General features: G+C 42.2%; 1 protein-coding gene and 1 long non-coding RNA gene across 2 annotated transcripts in view; one reads left to right on the forward strand and one right to left on the reverse strand.

The window, feature by feature from the left end:
• Positions 1-16,710, reverse strand: part of HAT1 (histone acetyltransferase 1) — a 47,304-nt gene extending 30,594 nt beyond the window's left edge. The window contains exons 1-2 of the mRNA XM_030581099.1: positions 16,546-16,710; positions 10,602-10,673 (exon numbers count right to left, since the gene is read on the reverse strand). Coding sequence (XP_030436959.1) covers positions 10,602-10,673; positions 16,546-16,552 — 79 coding nt within the window. The 5' untranslated portion in view covers positions 16,553-16,710. The remainder of the gene's footprint in view (positions 1-10,601; positions 10,674-16,545) is intronic.
• On the forward strand, positions 17-10,591 carry LOC115660074. Its single transcript, XR_004002730.1, has 3 exons — positions 17-63; positions 6,774-6,927; positions 10,134-10,591. It is a non-coding gene; the product is annotated as an uncharacterized LOC115660074 (long non-coding RNA).
• Positions 16,711-25,841: the final 9,131 nt, after the last annotated feature.

Here is a 25,841-nt window from a genome sequence, read left to right on the forward strand (position 1 = left end):
CTCCATCATCCAGAAACAACCATAAATAAGTTGGTGATAAGAACCAGCAGATTACAAAAAGAGGTAATTGATGGAGAGAAATTGAGCAGTGTGCAAAAGGTCTAGAGTGTGAAATTGTTAACCCGAGTCTTGATGGGTGGAGCAATGTCCATAATGATCCTGTTGTGTGTACTTGTGTGACAACAGAAGAAGAGAATGTCTTCCTTACAGAAACAATTGATACACCAGGAAACGCGCACACAGCAGAATACTTACAAGTGGCAGAAGTAAAAGCTATAACAAACTGAAAAAAAATTCAAATGTCTAGTACGCAGCTTGATCACAGACAATGCTGAAAATGTATCCAACGTGAGAAGAAGTTTAGGAGTCCCAAGTTAACAACATACAGTTGCAGTGCTCATTTGATGCACCTCCTAGCCAAAGACTTCAGGGTTCCAGAAATAAAGGCTAATGCTGTTGAAATTCCAAAATACTTCCATAACCACTTTGCAGCAGCTGCTCTGAAAAAAGTGGGAGGAACCAAGCTAACTTTCCTACAAGACATGCAATGGAACTCAGTAGTGGACTGTTTTGAGTACTATATCAAGAACTGGCCTAATCTGACAGTTTGTGATCATGAAAAAACATAGATGGCAAAGTCACAGCCAAAGTTCTCAACCTTGGGCTTAAAAGAAATGTTGAACACATGCTGAATACCCCGAAGCCTATTTTTGTAGCCTTGAGCAAAATGCAAGAAAACAGCTGTTTTATTGCTGATGCTGTTGAAATTTGGAAGAAACCGAGTGAGATCTTAAAAAGAGAAATATGCAATGATGGAGTTAAATTACAAGCATTAAAGAAACGAACGGGACAAGCATTATCTCAAGCTCATTTTCTTGCAAATATTCTCAATACTCGGTACCAGGGTCAAACCTTAACTGCTGAAGAAAAAGGAATTGGTGGCTATGACATGGACATTGAGCAATCATCCCTCCATAATGCCAACTATAATAAACTTCAGCACTAAGAGTAAACCATTCATGATGCAAGTCACTTAAGCACTTGGATTCAGAGACTGTTGACGTGATAATCTCACTTTTAACAGCAGTAGCTTCTTCTCCTGGTATAGAAAGAATATTTTCTCTTTGGACTAATTCATTCCAAATTGAGAGATCATTTGGGACCTGAAAAAGCAGAAAACTTGAGAACATGACCTATGAAGGAAGGCTGAAACAATTGGGTTTGTTTAGTTTGGAAAAGAAGACTGAGAGGGGACATGATAGCAGTTTTCAGGTATCTAAAAGGGTGTCATCAGGAGGAGGGAGAAAATTTGTTCACCTTAGCCTCCAATGATAGAACAAGAAGCAATGGGCTTAAACTGCAGCAAGGGAGATTTAGGTTGGACATTAGGAAAAAGTTCCTAACTGTCAGGGTAGTTAAACACTGGAATAGATTGCCTAGGGAAGTTGTGGAATCTCCATCTCTGGAGATATTTAAAAGTAGGTTAGATAAATGTCTATTAGGTATGGTCTAGACAGTATTTGGTTCTGCCATGAGGGCAGGGGACTGGACTCGATGACCTCTCGAGGTCCCTTCCAGTCCTAGAGTCTATGAAATGCTTTTTTTTTTTCCTTTTCCAGATTATGAACAAATAGGAAAATGAAGGTGAAGACAACTGAGTTAGCTGTAGAAGCCAATATTTTAAGCTTCTCATGTTGACCTGGCTGACAGTCGATTTAATTTGTTTTTTAAATTTCATTTAACTATTTTAGTTAAAAACAAACAACAAAAATGAACCTGATTTTAAAAAACTTGAATGTTTAACTAAATTCAAAAATGCATATGTTTTGTTAAAATGTTTGCTGCTAAAGAAAAAATCTAGAATACATAACGTTGTTGTTTTAGTTAACTAAAACAATTTAAATGTCTATCTAGTGATGTTCTCCTCCTAATAGAGCATGGCAAGAAAGCGCTTCAAATATTAATGATTAACCTGTTGAATTAGATACACTTCACCTCCCAATGATGTCAAATATCTGCTTCAATTACCTTTGGTAAACAAAATAACCAATCATTCATTTTCTGATATAACTGTAAAACTAATCTGAAAAGTTTTCAAAATAAAATCACTTAAAAATATATAGCGTGTACCATTTAAAAATGAAACCTACATCTATCTCTGAGTTGTGAAGAATATGTATGAAGGTAGTAATAACCAACAAGAATGCACTTATGTAGAAATCCATGATTAAATCTAGTCTTCCTGACTAGTGATTTAAATCAAATTGATTTAAATCAAATCCACTCTCTCTACAGGCATGCTGTAACACCGTTAAAACTGGAAAGAATAAGTTAGTTTACACAACCATTTGTTTGTAGTATATTTTCATAAGGGCAATATTCAGAAGATTTTTTTCCATCCAGTGGTAGTTCTAGAATGCCAGTAAACCTTGCTAATGCTATACTAACAATTAACCAGGAGGCCTGCTATTCACTGATTTCCCCTCCCCACCCCCCAACAATTAGCAAGCAGAGATAATAAAAAACACTCCATTAAAATACAAATAATGCACATTTTGTATCAATTGTAGTTTAATTGTATTTATACTTCATACTGTCCATGAGAAAAGAAATCTTTGCAATGTGAATCTTCACTATACCTGCTTTTACATGGTTATTAAGAGCATCACAATAACTGTTTTGCACAGATAAGTTTCACAGTTTACCAAGGTTCTATTGTACTAAAAGTACATAAAACCTAGAGGTATAATTTTGATTGTTACTGTACTTTCAGAACATTTGGTTAAGTGACAAAGTTTCATTTTCATCAGTTTATCGTGTTATGCATTCAGAATAAATTATGTTATTTAGAATATGTTTAACAAGTTGAAATCTCTAATGAGAAATTGATATATTTTCAAACATATATTCAATCATTAAAATAGAACATCACTGTGGTCACTATATAAAATTACAGACTAGGGCAATCCCATAGAAGCCAAATCCAAGATAGTGATCTCTTTGCACATATAAGTATGTATGTAACATGCTCCCCCACTCTGTCAGTCTTCTCTGTACTTGTTAATAAGCAAAGTATAGAGTCAGTTGCAGGTGATTCTAATAATGCAGTAAGGAGTAGTGAGATCCTGTTACATGCTCTAATGCTTCTATTACTTAACAACATGAAAACCATAACTCATATGTAAGCACAAATATTTTCACTAATTATACTGACTTTGTTAATCTCAATAAACGTTATATTTATTTTTCAGCGATATAAAAATAACCAAAGATGCATCTACACAAATGCAATGGCTTATTAAAGCGATGCTTTATTGACATTGTGAAGTAATGGCAGTTACTCTATAATTAAGCAGCAAAGAGTCCTGTGGCACCTTATAGACTAACAGACATATTGGTGCATGAGCAAGAGGAAGACTAAGGACAGGGTAGGCCCACTGCTCAATGATGAGGGGGTAACAGTAACGGGAGACTTGGAAATGGCAGAGATGCTTAATGACTTCTTTGTTTCGGTCTTCACTGAGAAGTCTGAAGGAATGTCTAGTATAGTGAATGCTTACGGGAAGAGGGTAGGTTTAGAAGAGAAAATAAGGAAAGAGCAAGTAAAAAATCACTTAGAAAAGTTAGATGCCTGCAAGTCACCAGGGCCTGATGAAATGCATCCTAGAATACTCAAGGAGTTAATGGAAGAGGTATCTGAGCCTCTAGCCATTATCTTTGGGAAATCATGGGAGACGGGGGAGATTCCAGAAGACTGGAAGGGGGCAAATATAGTGCCCATCTATAAAAAGGGAAATAAAAACAATCCAGGAAACTACAGACCAGTTAGTTTAACTTCTGTGCCAGGGAAGATAATGGAGCAGGTAATCAAAGAAATCATCTGCAAACACTTGGAAGGTGGTAAGGTGATAGGGAATAGCCAGCATGGATTTGTAAAGAACAAATCGTGTCAAATTAATCTGATAGCGTTCTTTGATAGGATAACGAGCCTTGTGGATAAGGGAGAAGCGGTGGATGTGATATACCTAGACTTTAGTAAGGCATTTGATACGGTCTCGCATGATATTCTTATAGATAAACTAGGAAAGTACAATTTAGATGGGGCTACTATAAGGTGGGTGCATAACTGGCTGGATAACCGTACTCAGAGAGTAGTTGTTAATGGCTCCCAATCCTGCTGGAAAGGTATAACAAGTGGGGTTCCACAGGGGTCTGTTTTGGGACCGGTTCTGTTCAATATCTTCATCAACGATTTAGATGTTGGCATAGAAAGTACGCTTATTAAGTTTGCGGACGATACCAAACTGGGAGGGATTGCAACTGCTTTGGAGGACAGGGTCAAAATGATCTGGACAAGTTGGAGAAATGGTCTGAGGTAAACAGGATGAAGTTCAATAAAGATAAATGCAAAGTGCTCCACTTAGGAAGGAACAATCAGTTTCACACATACAGAATGGGAAGAGACTGTCTAGGAAGAAGTATGGCAGAAAGAGATCTAGGGGTCATAGTGGACCACAAGCTTAATATGAGTCAACAATGTGATACTGTTGCAAAAAAAGCAAACATGATTCTGGGATGCATTAACATGTGTGTTGTAAACAAGACACGAGAAGTCATTCTTCCGCTTTACTCTGCGCTGGTTAGGCCTCAACTGGAGTATTGTGTCCAGTTCTGGGCACCGCATTTCAAGAAAGATGTGGAGAAATTGGAGAGGGTCCAGAGAAGAGCAACAAGAATGATTAAAGGTCTTGAGAACATGACCTATGAAGGAAGGCTGAAGGAATTGGGTTTGTTTAGTTTGGAAAAGAGAAGACTGAGAGGGGACATGATAGCAGTTTTCAGGTATCTAAAAGGGTGTCATCAGGAGGAGGGAGAAAACTTGTTCACCTTAGCCTTCAATGATAGAACAAGAAGCAATGGGCTTAAACTGCAGCAAGGGAGATTTAGGTTGGACATTAGGAAAAAGTTCCTAACTGTCAGGGTAGTTAAACACTGGAACAGATTGCCTAGGGAAGTTGTGGAATCTCCATCGCTGGAGATATTTAAAAGTAGGTTAGATAAATGTCTATCAGGGATGGTCTAGACAGTATGTGGTCCTGCCATGAGGGCAGGGGACTGGACTCGATGACCTCTCGAGGTCTCTTCCAGTCCTAGAGTCTATGAGCTTTCGTAGGTGAATACCCACTTCGTCGGATGTGACTAAGTGGGTATTTATCCATGAAAGCTCATGCTCCAATACATCTGTTAGTCTATAAGGTGCAACAGGACTCTTCACTGCTTTTACAGATCCAGACTAACACGACTACCCTTCTGATACTATTTAACCTTAACTATAGAGTGTTTCCATCATAAGTTGCTTCGCCTTAATATCAGTAGGCGAAGTCTAAGGTTGCAGTCGAATTCTTCTGGAAAATTGTGAATGATTAGGATTAGGGGCTTCTGATTTTCAACACCTCAAAAACAGTTGTCTTTTCAGAGTTCGAGAAGTCAGTACATCTTGCATCACTTTGTAGTGCACACACAAAAAGAAAAAAAATGTTAATCATCTGGACTCCTTCAGCTAAGATATAGTGCACAGGATCAACATTTAGTTTTATTAAGTTAAGTTCCATTTTTAGAAATATGCTGTGAATTGCCAGCTCTTGCTATCTTAATGTAACTTCTTAGGAGTAAGCAGAATCCCAAGGCTTCCTTTAATTTAAAAAAGTCGTCATCGTCTAGCCCTTTCCCCTGCAGATATAGAACTTTTAATGTAATTTGATTTCAGGGACAATTTCAATGAAAAAAAAATCCCCCCCCATCCAAGGCTGACTAGCCCCCTAGAGTAATGGGATGATCTCAGATATGGAAAATGGTAAGATGGGTCCCTGACCTCCCCCATAACAGCAAATGATCCCTCCCAACTACATCCCATCACTTTACTGCCCCCTTTTCAGACATTTAAAAAGTATCTTCCATGATGGAAAAACATGTAATAGGGCATATGTGAAAAGCTGGCAATTGCAGAAATCACTGTAAAAAAAGTTTACATTCAGTGTGTTAAATATATACTTGTACAGTAAAACACAATAAAGACGTAATTGATAAGAAAGAAATTTTTTGCCCCTTGTCCAATTTAGGATTCATGTGACTTCCATGGAAGTTCTTTCCTTCACTTCTGAAAACTCTACAAGTATCTACTGCACCCACATTTAAAAGTTTAAATTAAGTTTTCTAAAAGTGTAAAGTGTGCTGTGTCAACATATGCATTACAATGGCAGTTTGCTGACACCCTTACTTAAGGGGAGGGAGTTCAAGACACTATAACTTGTATATTTGATTAGTGTATTACAATGAATACACTTGTATAGTGTTTACACATGTATGCAATGTTGAGGAGTTAAGCTTGTTACTGGAACCATCATTTTTGCATTTCCTGCCTGCAGTCAAATATATAACTTTATAGCTGCTTTAATGCATCCTTCTACATTTAAAATGAGAAAACTCAAGTGTAAACAAAGATATTTTCACATAAGACTAGAAAGCAAAGGCACAACAAGGAAGAAATGCAAATGAGGAGTTTTCAGATCCAGATGAAGAGAAGGTGGTCCTTGCACCTACAATGGCAAAATTGTATGCAAGGACAGAAAGACAACCATTGCTAGAGTCAGACAGTAGATACACAAAACTTGTCTGAGGCAAGCCCATAGAGAGTTTTAATAAGACAAAGCACTTTTGAAATGAGTGAAGATTCATAAAGGGTGATGTACTCATACTTCTTTGTACACATACAGGAAAAACAAACTACATTTTTGAGGAGGAGGGAAAAGCTCCAAAGACGTGCAAGGAATAGAAGTGGTTGATCCTGAGGATCCTCTTCAGTCTCAAGTTGGAAGAGGAGAATAAAACAGAAAAGGAAGACTAGAATATGGAGATATTAATTTTAGGGTGATGATTTGAGATTTTTTAATATTAATGTAATAGCTCATTTAATTGGTAGCCAAAACTCAAATACATCCCCACTATTTCTGTCCCTTTTGAAAAATGGAGGAGAAAGTGACAGAATCTGTCAAAGCACAAAAGTGAAAATGACATTTTCAAGAAAGTATATGTAAATCAATTTTTTTTAATCTGAGGAAAATGGTTTTACAAATCCAATATATAAGGCTTTAAACTACTTCAATTAGAATGAAATTCTGACTTACAAGTTTATATTATGAATTCAATTTTAATTATAGAATAAATCAACTTATTAAATGCTCATCTTCTCCAAGACAGAGAATGAATGTTTCTTTACTGTTTAATTTTTCTACTGTGGAGTAAGTGTTCCCTTTTCTTTCCCACTAACCTGGAGTATAACACATACTCTTGGTCCTCACAGCAATACTCTCCTACCCTGAAAGGCCTGGTCTACACTATGCGTTTAAACCGATTTTAGCAGCGTTAAACTGATTTAACGCTGTACCCGTCCACACTACAAGGCCCTTTATATCAATATAAAGGGCTCTTTAAATCGGTTTCTGTACTCCTCCCCGACGAGAGGAGCAGCCTAAAATCGGTATTACCATATTGGATTACGGTTAGTGTGGCCGCAAATCGACAGTATTGGCCTCCGAGCGGTATCCCACAGTGCACCATTGTGACCGTTCTGGACAGCGATCTCAGCTCAGATGCAATGGCCAGGTAAACAGGAAAAGCCCTGCGAAATTTTGATTTTCATGTCCTGTTTGCCCAGCGTGGAGCTCTGATCAGCACGGGTGGAAATGCAGTCCCAAATCCAAAAAGAGCTCCAGCATGGACCATACGGCAGATACTGAATCTGATTGCTGTATGGGGAGACAAATCTGTTGTATCAAAGCTCCGTTACAGAAGATGAAATGCCAAAGCGTTTGAAAAAAAAAAAATCTACAGGCTACACAGTGCTGCGTGACAAGCGTTATGGGAAGCCAGAGACTCAAATGGACGCTCATGGAGGGAGGGAGGGGGTACTGAGGACTCCAGCTATCCCACAGTCCCCAGCAGTCTCCGAAAAGTATTTGCATTCTTGGCTGAGCTCCCAATGCCTGTAGGTTCAAACACATTGTCCAGTGTGGTTCAGGGAATAGCTCGTCAGTTTACTCCCCCCCCTCCCCACGTGAAAGAAAAGGGAAAGAAATCATTTCTTGACTTCTTTCAGTGTCACTCTATGTCTACTGAATGCTGCTGGTAGACGCGATGCTGCAGCAGTGAAGAGAAGTATCCGCTCCTCTCCCCTCCCCGGTGGCAGACGGTGCAGCAGGACTGGTAACCGTCCTCCTTATCAACCCGTGAGTGCTCCTGGCTGGCTTCAGATGAGGCTGGCTGGGGGCGCCTGGGTGAAAATAGGAATGACTCCTGGTCATTCCCAGTAGATAGTACAGAATGGCTGGTAACCATCTTCATCATAGCAACTGGGGGCTGAGCTTCAATCAGCCCCCTCCCTTTCATGTGAAAAGAAAAGATTCTGTACTGCCTGGACTATCATAGCAGTGGGATGCCGGGCTCCTCTCCCCCACACTGCTTAATGTCCTGCCTGGACTATCATAGCACCGGGAGGCTGCCTCCCCCTCATTTTATGTCACTAAAAACTCAGTGTTTCTTATTCCTACATTGTTTATTACTTCATGACACAAATGAGGGGGGACGCTGCCACGGTAGCCCAGGAAGGTTGGGGGAGGAGGGAAGCAACAGGTGGGGTTGTTGCAGGGGCACCCCCCGTGAATGGCATGTAGCTCATCATCACTTCTGTGGGATCTGACACAGAGCAGCTGTACTCTCTGATACACTGCTTCTCTAGTACATTTGCCCCATAGTCTAGGCAGGACTGACTATTTTTAGAAACCATAAAGGAGGGATTGACTTGGGGAGTCATTCCCAGTTTTGCTTTTGCGCCCCCGGCCGATCTCAGCCAGGGGCACCCATGATAGCAGCAGACAGCACAGAAGGACAGATAACCATCATCTCCTTGCCAAATTACACTGGCAGCAGACATACAGAACGACTGGTAACCATCTCTGCTATCATGCAAAAGCAAATGAATGCTGCTGTGTAGCGCTGGAGTATCGCCTCTGTCCGCGACATCCAGTACACATACTGTGACTGTAAAAAAAAAAAAGCTGAACGGGCTCCATGGTTGCCGTGCTATGGTGTCTGCCAGGGCAATCCAGGGAAAAAGGGCACGAAATGATTGTCTGCCGTTGCTTTCCCGGAGGAAGGAATGATTGACGACATTTACCCAGAACCACCCGCGACAATGATTTTTGCCCCATCAGCCACTGGGCTCTCAACCCAGAATTCTAAGGGGCGGGGGAGACTGTGGGAACTATGGGACAGCTATGGAATAGCTACCCACAGTGCAACGCTCCGGAAATCGATGCTAGCCTCGGACCATGGACGCACACTGCCGAATTAATGTGCTTAGTGTGGCCGCGTGCACTCGACTTTATACAATCTGTTTTATAAAACCGGTTTATGTAAAATCGGAATAATCCTATAGTGTAGACGTACCCAAAGTCAAACACTAGTTTGATATTAGTTCTCTTTCAGTATTCTGAAGGTTGCTGCTGCTCCTCTTCCAAACTTAGGCCCCCCTCTTAGTACCTTTCAACTATGCAATTTGGTCATATCAGAGGAACACTCCCCCCAGATGGAAAAATTTAAAGTTATAAAGATATGGTTAATTTTTCTCCTATTGCAAAACTTTTATTGACACCGAGAGGCTTGTTTAAGTTAAATTATGTTGCATCCACATCCAGCAGAGTTCTTTTCTGCATTTTAGATATTGTCATTTTAGGTAAATTCACTATGGTAACCCACAATTCAGACATCCAGAAACCCAGAATTGCAGATATTTTCATTCAGATTTCCCCTCCCCCAAATGTTCGCATTAAAAACTCGTATACAATCCAGAAAGTCAATGAAAATTAGAGACTATTTCTGGAGTATTTTCTTTCAGACCATCACCAGGATTTCATATTATTTTACTAAGTAGCAAAGAATGCAAGATTCCTTTTCTGGAAAGAGTAATTTAAAGAATTAATGGATAGTATAAGAGTAATGTATAATTGGATATTTGATACTGTGAAACTGAAGAGATATATAGTTGAGTAATACTAATTTTTTCACTACATCCACAGAGAGGTCAAAGGTATCCTCAAGAGAGCTGAATATTATAGGAAGACATGGAAGGAAAGGAAGAACTAGAAGAACAGAACCGCTCCGCCCCTTCCCCTCCAGTATTATTAGCATGTACTGAAAGTCACAAAAACAAGGGAAGGAGCAATTTCAGCATATCACTAATTTTAATACTGTACTGTAGGTTTACTAAAATGCTGAAACCACCTAAAGGGTCCTTCAACACACATTATGCGGTGGTGGGACTCACCTTATTCATATAAGTCCTTCAATTACTATTTCTGTACTCATGTACTTTAACAATGTCTAGTTCCCTGGGCTCAGTGGAGATAAACTACACTTATATTTACACTTCATACAGTGTATGGAGAATAGAAGAAAGTGAACAAACTTTAAATATGGAGCAACGGTTCTAAAATACTTGGTAACATTCTGCAGTATCAAATGCAAAAGACTTGAAAACAAATTACCTAATTTCAGTTGAATTGCTTCATTCGTATTACACTTGAACTCAGCCAACTTCTTTTCCATAGCACTCAGCCCTGGGAAAAAAGTTTATGCAAATCATTATTTAAACTAAATATTGCCACAATCCAAGGGAAAATGTTTAAAAAAAATAAAGGTTCTCATTGAAACTTACAGACGTAAAGAAACAAACATCAAAAACACTTCAGTTTGTCTCTTTACAGATGTGAGCTCCCATTTTTAAACAGGACCTTTTAGAGATGTAACTAAATGTTATGTAAAGCTACAATATACAGAGAGTAATTACACACAGAATTACTCTGTGCATCAGAGTGGCAGGAACCATTTAGAGGGTACAGAAATATTCAAAAAATATGAACTAGGGTAAGGGCCTACCATTTTTTTAAATTAAAAAAATATAGTCCTATTAGTAATGCAAACAAGTCGGTTAAAATATCGCTGTTTTTTATTGATAAAAAAATAAAAAACAGAGCGAGAACAACATTTTGTAAAAATAAAAAAAAATTTTTGGCAAAGAACTTGTATTTTAATTTTCAGCTAGTAGTAAATATGCTACTGGCTGAAATTTAAAATACTGTACAAGTTCTTGGCCAATAATTATTTTTTACAAAATGTTGTCAGTTCATTTTGGAACACTGATGTTACAAATAGAAATACTGTAAAGATTTTCCTGACAAGAGTTGTATCAGTGGACACCAAAAAGTATGAAACTTTACATTAAACAGAAACTATTAGCAGCTATGCATTATTTTTTGTTACATTTATTTTTTATTTAAAAGTTGAGCTGCTAAGGAAGAAAAAATATTTATATTTTGTAGCACCCAGAAGCTCCAATAAGGACTGAGGCCTGATTATGCTAGGTGCTAAACAAATGCATATGAAAATATGGTCCCTGCTTCTTCAGGTTGTATGAGAAAGTACAGGTTTCTTCCTGCTTATGTTTTGCTTCAGTAATTCAGGTCTAGTCTGCATTATTTTTCCAGGAAGACTAAAAATTAACATAAGTACCAAGATGGGAAACTTAAGCAACAGAGTGGTGAGATTTTTAATCAGACTGTTTAAAGATGTCTTTTGTTGTATTGTTAGCACCTTTTTAAACTCAACTGTCTTATAAACCTGTAAGGAAAGATGCATGTTAAATATTCAGACGGGTTTGTTTTTTAAGTTGCTGGTGCTCCTTTAATAAAGTTACATCCTTTGTATCTAGAAACACCTGTATTCTTACATTAGTTTTTGGAAACATCTACTTTTCAGTTTACCCATACTTGTATTAATTAGGCCTGGTCTATGCTTAAAATTTAGGTTGACATAACCAAGTCACTTAGGAAGTGAAAAGCCACACTCCAGGGCAAGGTAGCTATGCGGACATACACCTTGCCAGCATCCACTGAAAAAACGTGTCTATTGGAATAATTGTAGTTTATAGCTGTGTGGCCTCCATTCTTTAGGTAAGCACAAATACCTCATATAGAGAATAGCTAAACCAACAGTTTTAAAAAGTACCGTACTATAGTAAAAGTGGTTTCAAATGCTAATTTACACCAGCTGTATATACTGATTTAAATGCACATAATCACGAATCAAGAAACATCAGACATGGCTTTGTGGCATGATGTTGAATCAATACTTTCCTGTAGGTTCCTTTGTATTTCACTCAAGTTTCTGTTTCAGACTGGATTTGATGCATTTTATGAAATAAGAGCAGAATAGTAAAAAGACTACTGAAGCGTTGACGTGGATCTTATTTTATATAAATAGATCAGTAACTGCATAAGCCAAAAATCTTTAAAATGTAGTTAGTAATCAACAATTATTTGAAACAATAGACCAAAACATGAAAGGCATGTGCCCTGGGGAGAGAGAACTACGCCACTAAGGGGGACTTCTCATCGACTGTTGATTACACCAAAGGCTTAAGAAGTGTGTTTTAGCACCTGTGCTTTATTACACTGGGAAGCAGTCACTCAAAGAGATCAGGGGTAGGATGGGTAATCAAGTGAATATGAGCTCACAGGACAACGCTGTGGACAAAAGGGCTGTGATCCTTGGATACATAAATGAGGGAATCGTGAATGGGAGCGAGAGGTTATTTTACCTCTGTATTTGGCACTGGTGCAACCACTGCTGGAATACTGTGTCCAGTTCTGGTGTCCACAAATCAAGAAGGTTTGAAAACTGGAGACGGTTCAGAGAAGAGCCATGAGAATGATTAAAGCAGCAGTTCTCAAACTGTGGGTCAGGACCCCAAAGTGCGTCGCGACCCCATTATAATGGGGTCACCAGCAGGCTGACTTAAGGCTTGCTGGAGCTCAGGACAAAAGCCAAAGCCCAAGGGTGATGGGGCTAAGGTTATAGGCCCTCTGTCTGAGTCTGGAGCCCTTAGGTTTGGGCCCCCTGGCCTGGGGCAGTGGGGCTTGGGCTTTGTCCCCTCCCAGGTCAGCAGGGCTTGAGCGGGCTTAGGCTTCAGTTTCCCAGCCTGGGGCCCTGTAGTAATTTTTGTTGTCAGAAGAGGGTCAAAATGCAACAAAGTTTGAGAACCCCTGGATTAGAGGATTACACAACATGTTTTATAGTGACAGACTCAAGGAGCTCAGTCTATGAAAATGGAGGGGTGACTTGATTACAATCTGTAAGTACTTACAGGAACAAATATTTTATGATTGACTCTTCAATTTGGCAGAGAAGGGTATAACATGATCTGATGGGTAGAAGCCGAAGAGAAATAAATTCAGACTGGAAATAAGGCATTAATTTTTATCACTGAAGGTAATCAATCATTGGAACAATTTACCAAGGGTCATGGTCGATTCTCCATCACTGGCAAATTTAAAATCAAGACTGGATATTTTTCTGAAAGTTATGCTCCAGGAATTATTTGAAGGAAGTACTATGACCTGTGTTACACAGGAAGTCAGACTACATGATCACAGTGGTCCCTTCTGGCCTCAGAATTATGACTTCAGTAATTCAGCCAGAGGTTCTGGGTCTATTACAGGAGCAAGTGGGTGAGGTTATTTGGCCTGCAATGTGTAGGTGGTCAGACTAGATCAGTGGTTCTCAACCCACGGCCCATTCAGCACATAGGTGAGGCCCACGTGACATCCTCAGGGCCATACAGGTAGTATTGGATATGGCCCACAATGGTAAATAGGTTGAGAACCATTGGACTAGATGTTCATGATGGTCTCTTCTGGCCATAAAGGCTATGAGTTTATAAATTTCACAACCTAATGCTATTGTTATGAGATAGTGGGTGGCTTTTCTCCCAGTTTTTAAGTCTGTGCATCACATTGCACTAGTTTTAATAAAATGACCCAATATTATAGAGACAGAGGATATGAACCTTTCCAGGGTTGGTGATTTTTAATCAGTCCATTTTAATCACAATTTAATCTTTTTCTGCATTTGTACTATTTTGAGGAATTTAATTTAATTCAAGAAGTCAATTTTCATTGGTTGATAATCATTAATACATATGGATTTGCAACTAAATATAGCCTCTACACTAAATCTGGTGCTAGCCAGGAGGATACACTATTATAAAAACGTACATACATTTATTCAGATTCTTAATGTTTACACTTTCATTCTGTGAGCAAATGATGAGTTTCTTATTAGATTTGGTTTTTCCACTTGTGATTTATGTCAAGCTAAATTTAGATGGAAACTAGAATTAAAAATGCACAAAAACATTCAAATTTTTATTAAATACAGCTACCTTAAATGTGCTGAATACATAAATAAATTTATCAAAACCTTGCCTTTAAACTGATATATTAAACAAAGGCAGTATTGTCTGTACTTATGAACTGACCAGATCTGTGATCTTCAATAAATTTAGAACAAGCAGGTCTGTCTCTCACACTTCATTTTTATTTAGACTGAAAGAAAAAAAACTCCTGTTTTTCCAACTCCCAATCAATGTCTCAACATGGAATGGACTACTCATTCAACTGAACAAGCTAAACAAACTGAAATGAAGAAAATATTCTCTCCACACCTGGAGAAGAGGCTATTGCTGTCCAGAGTAGGTTTAACACTTCAACAAACTGGTTCCAGATAGTTAGTTATTGACTTGCACCAGTTCAGTGGCTTGACTTTCTTTAAAAACTTCAGAAGCAAACATGTACTGCCTGAATATGATTTTTTTACATTTAAATTATTTTAATAGTTTGTACTAAGTTTAGGCGTAGGCTGTCAATTCCAAATTTAATTTTAAGTAGTTTTTTTAAATGTACTTATTGGAAATTAAAAAAAATCAAAAATAAATTAGTTTAAGTCAAGTCACCATTTTTCTCCATTCCACCTATCTGGGGGGAAATCTACACACCCTAATCTCAGTCAATAGGGCACAAAGATGCCCACTCCCACTGAAGTGTGATGAAAAAGTTGAGAGAAGGTAACACACAGAAGAGACGCTATTGGATGAAAGGAAGAAGAGAGAGGTGGTGGTAGGCTACACAATTAACAAAAACAATTTAAGTGATTAAAAAAAGCTTCCCCTTCTCAATGAATCGAGGTTTTACTACCTTGCACTTTGGAAAAGTAGTATGGCTATGATATCACATTGTTCAAAGAGTCCTAAGACAGACCAGCCCTTAATTTCTATTGTAATGTATAAAAAGACACCTTAAAAAAAAAAAAGAAAAAAAAGAAAAGAAAGTGTCATGCCTTCATGAAAGAGCATGAAGAAAAATGGGCACAAGTGCAACTGTTTTTCTTTTGCAAGTCACCACTAACCTTGAACTGAGCAGTTTAGCTGATAGAACTTCAGAAAAGTGCTTAACTCTCAAAGCATTCAATAATGTGCAAATAACTTCCAAACACTAGTTAATTTCTGATATCTACTTACCTACGCATCTTGCACATTTCTAGTGTGCCCATCATAGTACCTAGTCATATGCACTTGACCTTACATAGGACAATGAACTAAAACAAAGGATGTTTCTAAACCAAATTATTTTTAGGCCACAGCTTTACAAAGTTTAAAAAGCAAATATTTGAAGTTCTCTAAGACCCATTTCATAAATCAGCTGAAGTTTGCACAAAGTATTTTCTTCTGATTTCAGGCCACCCATTTTAAGTTTCAATTGATAACTTTTTCCTGTATAAGTTAATGAGGAAAAAAAATTTTCAAACAGGATACTAGTTTTGCCGTTTAATTAGTTTCTGGGGATACATAATATTAGCATAAACATGCTGGATGTCAAAGGAGAGTTAGCACTTGAAGGAAATATTTGCTATTATCCTATCCAGACCATCTGTAAAGTTTTTGTTAATTGACTTAACAGGCTGCTGCGTGTATTTAAGGACTGGGAAGACTCCTGAATCTGGACATAGCTGACAGGCCTGAATGTATCCTTGGCCAGGGCCTACAGAGCAGGGCCACTGCGGACTGTGTTCCCCTTGTTCTTCCCCAGAAGCAAGATGCAGCCGCTCCGTAAAAAGTCTCAGCGGCTTGTAACGAGAGAGCCTTCAGGGCTCTGCTTCTCGGTGAGCGCGTCCCTTCCCACGCCCCCTTACCACACTGCGGCCCGGACCCCCCCGCAGCGGCCCAGCCAGGCCGGGTCGCCGCGAGGGGAAGAAACACGAGCAGCAGGACACAGGGAGCCACTTTCCGGGAGCCCCAGGCTCCAGAGACGGTGCAGGCGGCGTAACAGGAACTAGGCATCGCACCCCGCGGACCAGCAAAGGAGCCGCCGGCGGCGCCCCCAAGCACGATGAGGGAGGACGGGGGAGCTGCCTGCCGCCCCCGGCGGGAAGCAGGAAGCCCCTCCCCGGCCGCGAGCACGGCACGGGGCAGGCCTCTCCACTCCTGGGCCGCAGGACAGGCCCGAGGGAAAGCCGGGGTTCCTCCCTGGACCGCGCTCGGCGAAGCCACGACAGAGCCTCGGGCCACAGCTCGCTTCCGCCGCCGCCGCAACTTACCCGCCATTTGGGAGCAGCGGCAACAGCCAAGTCACCCGGACACAGACCGAATCAACCCGCGCGCCCACACACCGGACGTGAGAGCATAGCCACGCGCTTCCGCTCGCCGACTGCAACGGTGCACAAAAGGGGAAGGGAACGGGCGGCTATAGATAGTGCGCATGCTCTGTACGCTCCAACGTACGAACTCTCCCTGTTATTGGGAACTCTGTGTTTTTACGCAGTCAGCGACTCATTTGCATAACCCCGCCTCCCTCTAGTCTCCGCAACCCTCCCCCCCCGCCTCCCACTTCAATTTCTCCGGCTCCCTGCCAGCCGAGAGCCTGCTGGGTATTCCGCGTGGCTCGGCCTGCTCCCAGCTCCTGCCTCTTTTGGTCCCTGTGGCTTCAGCCTCCTGCTCTCATCCTGAGCATCTTCAGCTCCCTGCTAGGAGACGTGCATGTACAGTAGGGTTACCAACTGTCTAATCCCACAAACCCAAACACTCCTGCCCCACCCCTTCCCCGAGGCCATGCCCCTACACCACCCCCTCCTGAGGCCCTGTCCCCTTCACCTCATCCTTCCTTTCTCTGTAGCTTGCTCTCCCCCATTCTCACTGGGCTGGGGCAGGGGGTTGGAGTGTGGGAGGGGGTGCAGGTTCTGGGAGAGAGTTTGGGTACAGAAGAGGCTCTGGGCTGAGGCCAAGGGGTTTGGAGTGCAGGAGGGGTGTGGGAAGGGGCTCAGGACTGGGGCAGCGGGTTGGGGTGCAGGAGGGGTTTGGGGTGTGGGCTCTGGGAGGCAGTTTGGGCATGGGAGGGGACTCGGGTGAGGGGTTGGGGTGCGGGAAGGGGTTTGGAGTGCAGGAGGGGTGTGGGAAGGGGCTCAGGACTGGGGCAGCAGGTTGGGGTGCAGGAGGGGTTTGGGGTGTGGGCTCTGGGAGGCAGTTTGGGCATGGGAGGGGGCTCGGGTGAGGGGTTGGGGTGCGGGAAGGGGTGAGGAGTGCAGGCTCTGGCCAGTCAGTGTTTACCTCGGGCAGCTCCTGGAAGCAACCAGCATGTCTGGCTTCTAGGCTCGGGCACGCTGCCCCTGCCTTCAGGCACTGCCCCTTCAGCTCCCATTAGCTGCGGTTCCTGGCCAATGGAAGCTGCAGAGTCAGCACTTGAGATGGGGGCAGCACGCAGAGACCCCTGGCCGCCCCTGTGCCTAGAAGCCAGAGAGACATGCCGGTCATTTCTGGGAACTGCACGGAGCCAGAGCAGGTAGAGAGTCTGCCTTAGACCCGCCGCGCTGCCAACTGGACTTTTAGCAGCCTATTACAATCTCCCGGGTTTCAGTAGCCACCAGGAGATTGATTCCAATTCTGGGAGACTCCCAGACAATCTGAGAGAGTTGGCAACCCTAATGTACAATGAGTGCTCAGCCCTGTGCAACTTTGGTTTTGGCTGGAGATGCTGTAATACAAATATGGTGTCTAGCTGGTTCTGCCTCTTTGTGCCTGTCAGTCCCTCAGGCTGTCTCCACACTTACACCAACATCCTAGTGTGTTTTCTTCCTCTCTCCCTGGCCTTCTCCAAACATGGTTCTCTCAATTCCCACTCTCTCCACCCTATCCCCTGTGATTTGGAACCTCTTTTTGATGCTCTTTGTTTTCTCCTTTCCTCTTTCTTGTTGTGGATGCCAGACTCCCCTTCCAATACTTTCTATTCTTAACAGTTTCACATCCTTCCACTAAGGCTACTTTTCTAGGCTGCTGATTCACTACCTTCTGTTCCTGTTCTGTAACTGTTGAGACATTCGTGAAATACATTACCTCCATGTCAATAATATTTTTTTTAAAAAGTGATGGCACATTTTTGCTATTATTTAATAGTTCTATATTCAAAACCTGCATATTCAGGTGAAAAAAAATTACTTAACACTCTGACCATGACAAATCTGTTAGCTACACCTCTGCCCCTTCCTGGTCTTTGAATGGACCCCCTCAGTTGTTAGGTCTCATGCCTTTACCTATCCTGGGGTTGAATTGCTTAGTTTTCCTACTCCTACACTGGATCCTAGGCTACAGTGTCCTGTGCATCAAGTCCTCAGATGGAACAGACATCTGTTATATGTGTTCCACCAAATCTTACTTGACTGAGTTTGGGCACCTGCAGTCTTCGTTTCAGCTGTCTGTGACCAGTGGTACACATTAATCAGACAAGTCTTCTTAAAATCAAAGTATTGTTTATTTTAGCAAAAGGAATAGAGCTTTTGGGGAAGAAAAAAGATTTTAATATAAAAAAGTATACACACATCAATTCTTAACTAAAATCTTATCACCTTCTGATGGTAACCTAGTCAGGCCTAACTTCTTCAGGCACCCTCAGCGGGGTTGTCATAAACAGATAAGTAAGAGTTAATAGAACAGAAGTGCTTCATATCTCTTTTGCCTGGAAAGGGTTAACAAGAACAGTGAGCCTGGCTGTCACCTGACCAGAGGACCAATCAGAGGACAGGATACTTTCAAATCTTGAGGGAGGGAAGTTTTTGTGTGTGCTGTTAGTTTTTGGTTGTTGTTTACTCTGGGGGCTCAGAGGGATCAGATGTGCAACCAGGTTTCTCTCCAATCTCTCCGATACAGGCTCTTATAAGTTCAGACTAGTGAGTACTAAGTAGATAAAGCGAGTTAGGCTTATGGTTGTTTTCTTTATTTGCAAATGTGTATTTGGTTGGAAAGAGTTCAGATTGGTATTTTGCTGAAAATATTTTAATTTATACTTGTATACTTAGGCTGGGAGGATATTCCCAGTGTCTATAGCTGACAGACCCTGTACCTATTCCATTTTTTTTAAATTTACAAAGATAATTTTTACTGTTTTTCTTTCTTTAATTAAAAGATTTTCTTGTTTAAGAACCTGATTGTTTTTTTTTTCTGATGAGACCCCAGGGGACTGGGTCTGGATCCACCAGGGAATTGGTGGGGAGAAAGGAGGGAAGGGGAGAGAGAGGTTATTTTCTCTCTGTGTTAGAATTACTTTCTCTCTCAGGGAGAGTCTGGGAGGGGGAAAGAGAAGGAGGGGGGAAGGTGGATTTTCCTCTCTGTTTTAAGATTCAAGGAGTTTGAACCACAGCGATCTTCCAGGGTAACCCAGGGAGGGGAAGTCTGGGAGAGGCAACGGTGAGGGAAAGGGTTTACTTTCCTTGTGTTAAGATCCAGAAGGTCTGGGTCTTGGGGGTCCCCAGGCAAGGTTTTGTGGGGACCAGAGTGTACCAGGCACTGAAATTCCTGGTTGGTGGCAGCGCTACAGGTTCTAAGCTGGTAATTGAGCTTAGAGGAATTCATGCTGGAGGAGCAAGCATCTCAGAGAGGTGATTAAGAAAAAGCAGAAAGCCTACAAGGAGTGGAGGAAGGTTGGGATTAGCAAGAAAAGCTATCTTAGTGAGGTCAGAACATGTAGGGATAAAGTGAGAAAAGCTAAAAGCCAAGTAGAGTTGGACCTTGCAAAGGGAATTAAAACCAATAGTAAAAGGTTCTATAGCCATATGAATAAGAAGAAAACAAAGAAAGAAGAAGTGGGACCGCTACACACTGAGGATGGAAAGGAGGTTGAGGATAACCTAGGCATGGCCCAATATCTAAATAAGTACTTTGCCTCAGTCTTTAATAAGGCTAATGGGGAGCTTAGGGGTAATGAAAGGATGACAAATGGGAATGAGGATATGGAGGTGGATATTACCACATCTGAGGTAGAAGCCATACTTGAACAGCTTAATGGGACAAAATCGGAGGGCCCGGACAATCTTCATCCGAGAATATTAAAGGAACTGGCGCATGAAATTGCAAGCCCGTTAGCGAGAATTTTTAATGAATCAGTAAACTCAGGGGTTGTACCGTATGACTGGAGAATTGTTAACGTAGTTCCTATCTTTAAGAAAGGGAGAAAGAGTGATCCGAGTAACTATAGGCCTGTTAGTTTGACATCTGTATTATGTAAGGTCTTGGAAAAAATTTTGAAGGAGAAGTAGTTAAGGACATTGAGGTCAGTGGTAATTGGGACAAAGTACAACATGGTTTTACTAAAGGTAGATCGTGCCAAACCAACCTGATCTCCTTTGAGAAGGTGACAGACTATTTAGACAAAGGAAATGCGGTAGACCTAATTTACCTCGATTTCAGTAAGGCATTTGACACGGTTCCACATGCGGAATTATTAGTCAAATTGGAAAAGATGGGGATCAATATGAGAATTGAAAGGTGGATAAGGAACTGGTAAAATGGGAGACTACAATGGGTCGTACTGAAGGGTGAACTGTCAGGCTGGAAGGAGGTTACTAGTGGAGTTCCTCAACGATTGGTTCTGGGACCAATCTTATTTAACCTTTTTATTACCGACCTTGGCACAAAAAGCAGGAATGTGCTAATAAAGTTCGCGGATGACACAAAGCTGGGGGGTATTGCTAACACGGAGAAGGACCGGGATATCATACAGGAAGATCTGGATGACCTTGTAAACTGGAGTAATAGTAATAGGATGAAATTTAATAGTGAAAAGTGCAAGGTCATGCACTTAGGGATTAATAATAAGAACTTTAGATATAGATTGGGGACGCATCAGTTGGAAGCAACAGAGGAGGAGAAGGACCTTGGGGTATTGGTAGATCACAGGATGACTATGAGCCGCCAATGTGATATGGCTGTTAAAAAAGCTAATGCGGTTTTAGGATGCATCAAGCGAGGTATTTCCAGCAAAGATAAGGAGGTGTTAGTACCGTTATATAAGGCGCTGGTGAGACCCCACCTGGAATACTGTGTGCAGTTCTGGTCTCCTATGTTTAAGAAGGATGAATTCAAACTGGAACAGGTTCAGAGATAGGCTACTAGGATGATCCGAGGAATGGAAAACCTGTCATATGAAAGGAGACTCAAAGAGCTTGGCTTGTTTAGTCTAGCCAAAAGAAGGCTGAGGGGGGATATGCTTGCTCTTTATAAATATATCAGAGGGATTAATATTAGGGAGGGAGAGGAATTATTTAAGCTTAATACCAATGTAGATACAAGAACGAATGGGTATAAACTGGACACTAGGAAGTTTAGACTTGAAATTAGATGAAGGTTTCTAACCATTAGAGGAGTGAAGTTCTGGAACAGCCTTCCAAGCCTTCCAAGGGGAGTAGTGGGGGCAAAAGACATATCTGGCTTTAAGATTAAGCTTGATAAGTTTATGGAAGGGATGGTATGATGGGAGAGCCTAATTTTGGCAATTGATCTTTGATTATCGCCAGATAAGTATGCCCAGTGGTTGGTGATGGGATGTTGGATGGGATGGGATCTGAGTTACTGCAGAGAATTTTTTTCTGAGTGCTGGCTGGTGAGTCTTGCCCACATGCTCAGGGTTTAGCTGATCGCCATATTTGGGGTCAGGAGGGAATTTTCCTCCAGGGCAGATTGGCAGAGGCCCGGGAGGTTTTTCACCTTCCCCTGCAGTGTGGGGCATGGGTCACTTGCTGGTGGATTCTCTGCAGCTTGAGGTCTTCAAACCACAATTTGAAGACTTCAATAACTCAGGCGTAGGTTAGGTGTTTGTTATAGAAGTGGATGGGTAGGGTTCTGTGGCCTGCTTTGTGCATGGGGTCGGACTAGACGATCACATTGGTCCCTTCTGACCCTAGAATCTATGAGTCATGCTGGTACCCCATCTCTTGGATGCTAAGGTTCAGAGTGGGGAATTATACCATGACAGGGGTGTTGTGTGTCTCAGTCAGGTTCCTCTGAACAACAATCCAGAGCTCTCCATTGCAACACCAGGGAGCTAGCTGGGTGGAAACTCATGTTCTTTCAATCTACTGCCAGAGTAGAAGAGACAGTTCGTATGGACGCCCTTCGGTGCTCCTGCCCATGTCATTTCCACAACGTCAATGGCCATATTGGGACCCATGGGCACCATATAGACAACAATTTTCAAGAACCTCTAGTGTAACCCAGAGAGACAGAGAAAGATGATCTATCTCATTCTCAGTAGCCCGACTTCCTGATCCTCAAGAGTAGATCTTTGAGGAACAGGAGGAGAGACTAGACAAGGAAGCCACTCTGGTAATCAACATTTCCTCCTCATCTCCTGACAAGGCAGCCATGCCCCCACCCCAACAAAAAAAGATGACTTCAAGCAGTTTCAAGACCTCTTTAAGAGGGCAGTGGATTCCCTTTATATCCCACTTGAAGAAGTCAAAGAGTCACAGCAGAAACTACTTGACATCCTACAGACATTGCCATCAGCCATAATTACACTCCCCATAAACGAGGCGCTGATTGATCCAGTGAAAACTATATGGCAGACACCAGCCAAATACCCCTGATGTGCAAAAGGACAGACAAGAAATATTAGGTGCCCTTTAAAGACATAGACTTTTTGTTTTCTCACCCATCCCCAAATTCACTGGTGGTTGACACTGTTAACGAACATAACAGACAGCACTATGCTAAAATGACACCATATGACAAGGACTGGAAATGACTGGATTTATTTGGATGTAATTCATATTCTTCAGCAACCCTACAATTTAGGGTTGCTAACTATCAAGCCCTCATGGCAAAATATAACCACATCAATTATTCCAATTTAAATGCCTTTATTGAACATCTCCCATTGGATCAGAAAGAGTATAGATAGACCTATTTGCCACAGCCAAGAACAAGAAATTTCCTCAATTCTGCTCCAGAGCAGACTTGGGTCACCAGTCTCTCCGGGATGCTTTTCTCCTCAGATGGAACAGACATCTCTTATATGTGTTTCCACCAGTTCCACTACTATCCAAAGTGATACTCAAGATAAAGAAAGAATCGGCCAGTGTTATTCTTATAGTTCCAATGTGGCCAAGACAAACATGGTTTCCATACCTTTTTCAGATGGTGGTGAATCTGCCAATCACTCTCCACCCTGTTCCTCATTTTCTTTCTCAAGAAGCGGGCCAGATTAATCACCCAAATCTGCAAGTTCTCTGTATCAAAGCGTGGCACCTTGATGATTCCAAAGCTTAGAAATGAACTGTTCTGAGGATGTGACGGAAATACTGTTACATAGCAGAAAAATAATTACCACAGATTCATTCAAAAGTGGAAGAGATTCCAACTCTGTCGTGATGCATGACATGTTACCTCTACATCCTCTCCTTTACCAGTTGAGCTAGACTACATCCTAGAATTAATGTGAGAGTGTCAAGGTTTCTTTCCCCACTCTGAACTTTAGGGTACAGATGTGGGGACCTGCATGGACACTTCTAAGCCTAATTACTAGCTTAGCTCTGGTATACTGCCACCACCCAGAATTCCAGTGTCTGGGGCACTCTCTGTTCCCCCAAAACTTCATCCCCTCCCTGGGTTGTCTTGAGGGACTTCACCAATTCCCTGGTGAACACAGATCCAAACCCCTTGGATCTTAAAACAAGGAAAAATCAATCAGGTTCTAAAAAGAAAACTTTTAATTAAAGAAAGAAAAGGTAAAAAGTATCTCTGTAAAATCAGGATGGAAAATGCTTTACAGGGTAATCAGATTCCTATAGCCCAGAGGCCCCCCCCCAGCTTTAGGTTCAAAGTTACAGCAAACAGAGGTAAAATCCTTCCAGCAAAAAGAAACATTTACAAGCTGAGGAAACAAAAATAAGACTAACACGCCTTGCCTGGCTAATTACTTACAAGTTTGAAACATGAGAGACGGATTCAGAAAGATTTGGAGAGCCTGGATGTATGTCTGGTCCCTCTTAGTCCCAAGAGCGAACAACAACAACACAAAGAGCACAAACAAAAGACTTCCCTCCACCAAGATTTGAAAGTATCTTGTCCCCCTATTGGTCCTCTGGTCAGGTGTCAGCCAGGTTTACTGAGCTTCTTAACCCTTTACAGGTAAAAGAGACATTAACCCTTAACTATCTGTTTATGACAGATGCCTCTATCGGGGTGGGCAATTTTTTTGGCCTGAGGGCCACATCAGGTTTCTGAAGTTGTATGCAGAGGCTCCCCAAACAGCCAGGCGTGGCCCAGTCCCCTTCCCCTATCCGACCCCACCGCTTCTCGCCCCCTGACGGTTCCCTCCGGACTCCTGTCCCATCCAACCCCCCCGTTCCCTATCCCCTGATGGCCCTCTGGGACCCCTGCCCCATCCACACACCCCCCGCTCCCTGTCCCCTGACTGCCCCTGGAACTCCTGCCCCTGACTGCCCCCCCCGCTGCCCCATCCAACCCCCCCTCCTTCCTGACTGCCCCCCCAGTACCCCTGCCCCCATTCAATCTCACTGTTCCCCACCCTCTGACCACCCCAACCGCTATGCACACCCTGCCCCCTGACCACCACCCCAAACTCCCCTGCCCTCTATCCAACCTCCCCTGCTCCATGCCCCCTTACCGTGCTGCTTGGAGCACCAGTGGCTAGCAGCTACAGCCGTGCTGCCCAGAGCACCAGGACAGGCAGCCATGCTGCCTGGCTGGAGCCAACCACGCCACCATGCAGCACAGAGCACCAGGTCAGGCCCCAGCTCTGCAGGTCCACTTCCCCAGGAGCTCGCAGCCCTGCCACCCAGAGCATTGCACTGGTGGCGGAGTGAGCTGAGGCTGCAGGGGAAGGGGAACAGCAGCAAAGAGGCCGGGGGCTAGCCTCCCAGGCTAGGAGCACAGGGGCCAGGCAGGAGGGTGACGCGGGCTGGATGTGGCCCATGAACCATAGTTTGCTCACCGCTGGCCTACATCATTTTAATCTAAAACTATTATGCCTTAATAATAATTGTATGGTTATAGCATGGCATCCCTACAGGGTGTAGTTTAGGTTGTTTGGGTGCCATACCTGGGTATTTCCATACCTGCGCATTTGGATTTCTTTTAAATTTATCAATTATCTATTCCCAATGGGATGGATTAGACAGTGTGGCCATCAGGTCTTCACTGGGCCTTACAACTCTGGAGCCCTCACCCAGGCTTCCAATAACTTGAAATATATCCTGACTACTAACTAAAGATACAAGGCCTGATTCTCCTCTTATACTGCTTTTACACCAGGGAAGCTCCACTGTCATCTGTAGAGCTACTTCTGATTTAAAGTGGTGTAAGTGAGAGCAGAATCAGGCCCACAAAATCATACTGTCGCAAGATCCTGAAAGACCTGTGACAGCAGATGTAGATGAGGGAAAAATGCCTTTTCCCTACAGCTGAAAAGGCATTTTTCCTTAGGAAAATAAAACAAATTTGGAGTTTGTAAGCCAAGTCATTTTAAAGATATGAACCACACACAAAAAAATTAGGAAAATGTTTATAAGATGAAGAACAGGACTTTTTTTTTAAACCGCATACCTTA

This window comes from Gopherus evgoodei, chromosome 11, assembly GCF_007399415.2.
Source record: "Gopherus evgoodei ecotype Sinaloan lineage chromosome 11, rGopEvg1_v1.p, whole genome shotgun sequence".
NCBI lineage: Eukaryota > Metazoa > Chordata > Testudines > Testudinidae > Gopherus > Gopherus evgoodei.